Here is a 5,093-nt window from a genome sequence, read left to right as displayed (position 1 = left end):
CACACCGAAACCCTAAAACACAAGAGCCCCGCACACCGAAACCCTAAAACACAAGAGCCCCGCACACCGAAACCCTAAAACACAAGAGCCCCGCACACCGAAACCCTAAAACACAAGAGCCCCGCACACCGAAACCCTAAAACACAAGAGCCCCGCACTCTCAGAAACCCTTTGTACTACTTGTGGTATCTGTGTTAACATGCCTCCCTTTGATGCCATTACCATCATCAAATTGCCCACATATTTGATTAATGAAACCAAACCTCTAACAGATAAAGTATCCGCTAACTACTTCCTTGCTTAGACTTAAAGCCTAATGTCAGCTCTCTCAACATGTACATTCTTAATCTTTTAATCGAATGATTGCCCATAATTTGAGTGTAAGTGTCTAATAAAGATTTTACATGTTTGTGACTGTGCATGGCGTTCCAATTACCAGCCATTGTTATCAAATACTCATCTAAGGTTTGATAATCAACGTTCAAGTTATAGTTTGTATCTCACAAAATATAATACCTCGTATTTTTTACTAGGTATCGGCAACTAGTCGGCTTTAATTGGTATTTAGTTGATATCTTAAATTCTATTTTTAGATACGGGCTACACATCCTCAATTTATACTTCATTTCAACCTCTTCTTCTGTTTCAGACCTTATATAGAGTAATGTCTAATCTTCTTGAAGGAATTGATCTTCCACGATTTCAACAATATTAGTCATATCCATTATACGTGAGAAATCAACAGACTATTCAATTGCGTCATTACTCACAACCTTTTTGACACAATCGCAAGTTCTTTAAAAATGTCGTCAAATAGTGTCGTTAATAACTTTTTGCATAAACAACGAACTTTTACTTATAATCTGCGAAAATTAATACGCATTCTGTTCTCACCTCCTACCTATATAGAGCCTACTGATCCCTTCGAAAACGATAACGGGGTGGGTTGCCGGCTCTCTGTCTGGGTCTGGTTTTCTGGAGTCAACGGAGGTGGAACAGAGCCTACTACTACTTTGAGTTCATCTGCTAATAGCGCTCAAGCTTCTAGTTAGTCCTTATGTATTTGTTCTGACTTATGAAGGTGCAGCTAACTCTACGAAGGGATTAGGTTGACTCACAGGACTTCCACATTTTCTCCGTCTGCTCATACAATGAAGCTTCAACAATTTGTATATATGAATACTTGAATAATAATTTAATCATGAGGCCCAAATATCACTTTATGTTAAAAATATTGTACTTTTAAAAGGCTTAATTGGACTAAACTATTTCTTGAAGCTTACAAATGTTGGATCAATTTTTCCTCATATAACATTCACAGCTACGATACAATGGTTAAGTATATAGAAAGAATTATATAATATAAATAAGACAATCGTCGAACTAAATCACAATAATTCAAGTAATATTATCTTCAGGAGTTATTCTTATGATCTATAATTATTAAATTATATAGAAAAATGAATAGATACTTTTATTATTTATTTTGATGTGATTATTATGACTTTTATATAATGTTAGTATTTTTTTTAGCCCTGCTATGATTATATTTCTGTATACTTAATTTACCCTTTTGAAACTAAAAAAAAAGATGAACGCTTAATTTCAACAATAAGAAAAGCTTAAAATACGTGGATTAGACAAGTCCACCTTTAAGCTACATAAACATATCGAATAGCTCCCGTGTATATAGACATCATGTTACTTTTTTACAAGAGGGTGCGGATATCTCGCATACAATTAAAAAGGAAACTTTTGTGAAAAGGCGTAGAGAATTCTTTTAATTACTATAGAATTAATAGCTAATAGAAGTCAATAAAACGTACCTCTATAGTAATGGTTTAAATACCTAAGTTCAATAACTTGAAGAGGTGAGAAAAAAACTCAATACATAACGAATAGTCTATAATTTCCCCTTCAATTATTAGTGGTTCTAGATTATTTATAAGCTAAAGCAAAGCCATTAGTTTTCAAGCTTATAATATTTCAGTACTACTTTCAAAGTACAAACAACAAGTTAAAACAGCAAAAGAAAAGAATGACGCAAAACTCAATTTTATACCATTTTGATGAATTATATTATTTTAATTATTGATTAGTTGGATTTGTAGTTGCAGAAGGCTCATTTTGTAGTTAAGAAAAAAGAAATTATTTTCAAGCATAACAATAGTATAGTCTATTAAAAAGTTGAGAGAAAAACATTCGATTTGAATCAAGGTAGAAGAAACATTAAATTTTGTGAATGCAAAATAAATTAATGAAATATTAAAAATAAATAAAAATGAGAAAACGAGAAAATGAAAAAAGGAGTTGAGTTAATGAATGTTTCACACACAACGGCATTGTGTTTGAAATTATTTTAGAATACTAAAGTACATGTTATATTTTCTCTTGGATAGAATCTTTATACTAAAAAACTAGTAGTAATTTCTTGGGTTGATCTATCGTTATACGCAAGTGAGGTGGTAGAAAGACAGCTTGCTTGCAAACGTCAAAGAAAAATTACCCGATAATTTTTCTTTGACGTTACCTGATAAGGAAGTTTGGCTGCAAAAGTGCCAGATCTGAGCCATCATAAGACTCAAACTTGGGGTCAATATGTAAATGATACTGGTAACAGACAACTTAAAAGAAAGAAGAATGAAAATGCGTTAACCATTGTTACCTGTGGGATCAAAATCGATGGGGTTGATTAGTAGAGTGTAGAAAATGGTGACAAGTGAAGTGGAATATAACCTGGCTGGATATGAACCCATTCTTAAGAAACTAAGAAACTAGAATCTATCAAGAATCTTAAGCATTGAAGAAAAAATAACTAAATATAGAGTTGACTTTAACTTAAGGCATACTTATGACATATTTAACTAATTCTTGACTGACATCCTCTTTCATTAAGCTTGTGTCCAAAGATTACAGTCTTTTTCCATGGATATTGATCCCCCCACGACAATTTCGCTCCGTTACCCATCAAGTAACAATATTGATTAAACGTCATATACAGGTGAGGTCGTGAGAAATCATTCCCAAAGTTGTTTCAGAAATTGATAGATGGTTGCAAAGGGTGCGAATTTCTGATACATACAAAGGACGCAAGGATAAGAACCAGATAAGACAAAGTGGTGATAATTAAGGAGGTTGAAAGCAAGGAGAGTGAAACATAGGGGATAAAATGCGAAGAAGAATGAGTAAAGTTGGAATATAAATTGAGATATACCTCATCCATATATAGAAATGTATAGTCTTAGAATCCACCGAGATTTTAAGTATATAAGAATACATAATCTGAATATAAAAGTGCATAATAAACCAAGTTGCACTTAGGAAAGTACTACGGCAATTCATTCTAACTAAAACAACTACCACCAGAGCCAGTCATACTCAAGGTCCATTCAATTATCACCACCCAAATATCGAATATACACGACCTAAGTACACCAAATAACCAACAATACATAGCGACCAAACAATACAAAGCATTAATTAAGTAAATAACAATAAACAATGGATGCAAAAGGTGAGCCCATATATTCAGCAACCCAAACAAGTGGAGTGAGTATCAAAAACATGTATATAAGCTAGCATGTACCCATAGTGGAAGAAGAAATTATGTATTTGCTTTCCAAATAGGATTCTAATGTATTTTATCTTCATTCGTTGAAACCAAACTTCATTCGTTAACATACCCTACAAAATACATTCCCCTTTTCAATTAACTATGTTGGCCAAAGCATTATTCTTATATATGGCTTCTGCCTTTGTTGGTGCTTCTGAAGTGGCACTTTACTGGGGTCAAAACTCCGCTTTTGATCCAGATCCAACATCAACTGCCTTCAGCGGTGGTGGTGGACAAGAAAGATTATCTACTTACTGTAATAGCACTAGTGTTGATATCGTTCTTGTTTCCTTCATTAACGAAATCCCAAATCTTTATGCTACCTTCTCTGACTACTGTGTCCCTACCACCAGTGATTCGTTGTATTGTCCACAGATTGGTGAAGACATTAAGTACTGTCAATCTAAGGGTAAGAAGGTTATGCTCTCTTTGGGTGGTCCTTATGGCGCCTATAGTTTCTCTTCTGAAGCTGAAGGTTCTGAATTTGCCACCACCTTGTGGAATATGTTTGGTGGTGGTTCTACCGATGAAGAAAGACCATTCAATGATGCTGTTGTTGATGGTTTTAATTTCGATATCGAACATGGTGCTGAAACTGGTTACGTTGCTTTGGCTGAAGGTTTGAAGTCTTACTTTGCTACCGTTTCTAAGAAGTACTACCTTGGTGCTGCTCCACAATGTCCTTACCCTGATGCCACTCTTAACCAATTATTGACTTCTGTTGCACTCGATTACTCTTTCATCCAATTCTACAACAAGTCCTGTAGTTTGGGTCCAAACTTTAACTGGAATTCCTGGGCTACATACGCCGCTAACGTCTCTCCTAACAAGGACATCCAATTGTTCCTTGGCTTGCCAGGTTCCGAAGCCGCGGCTCCTGGTTACACTCCTTCTGCTACTGTTAACAAGTACTTGTCTGGTATTCATTGTGGTCCTAATTTTGGTGGTTTTGCTATCATGGGTGCTTCGTCCGCTTGGTCCAATGTTGACTCAAACGGTGACAACTACGCTGTTCAGTTAAAGAACTTGTTGAACGAAGCTGATCCTTGTACTTCTTCTTCTTCTGCTGCTTTTGCTTCTTCTTCTTCTTCTTCTTCTTCTTCTTCTGCTACTTTTGCTTCTTCTTCTTCTTCTTCTTCTTCTTCTTCTTCTTCTTCTTCTTCTGTTACTTCTGCTTCTGCTTCTGCTTCTGCTTCTTCTGCTTCTGCTTCTTCTGCTTCTGCTTCTTCTGCTTCTTCTCCTTCTTCTTCTGCTACTTCCACTAAATTATCCACTGCTGCTACCACCTCCGATGTCTTGAGTTCAAGTTCATTCTACGGTAACGTTTCTTCTTCTGCTGTCCCATCTGCCTCCGAAGGTGCCACTACTTTCACCACTAACTACAACACCGAACTCATTACTGTCACTTGTACCAAGGATGTTTGCCACCACGCCAAGCCTACTGATGCTCAAAACATTTATGAAACTTCTTATGGTACTG

General features: G+C 35.7%; 1 protein-coding gene across 1 annotated transcript; it reads left to right on the top strand.

Moving 5' to 3' along the window:
- Positions 1–3,715: 3,715 nt before the first annotated feature.
- On the top strand, positions 3,716–4,970 carry CHT1_2 (Chitinase 1; the record flags this gene model as incomplete). Its single annotated transcript, XM_043194620.1, has 1 exon — positions 3,716–4,970. A coding segment is annotated over one exon (1,255 nt), but the record flags the coding sequence as incomplete, so codon positions are not given.
- Between the last annotated feature and the right edge of the window lie 123 nt (positions 4,971–5,093).

This window comes from Scheffersomyces spartinae (genome assembly GCF_019049425.1).
Source record: "Scheffersomyces spartinae strain ARV_011 chromosome Unknown scaffold_44, whole genome shotgun sequence".
NCBI lineage: Eukaryota > Fungi > Ascomycota > Pichiomycetes > Serinales > Debaryomycetaceae > Lizanozyma > Lizanozyma spartinae.
This window is presented reverse-complemented; position numbering and strand designations above follow the sequence as displayed.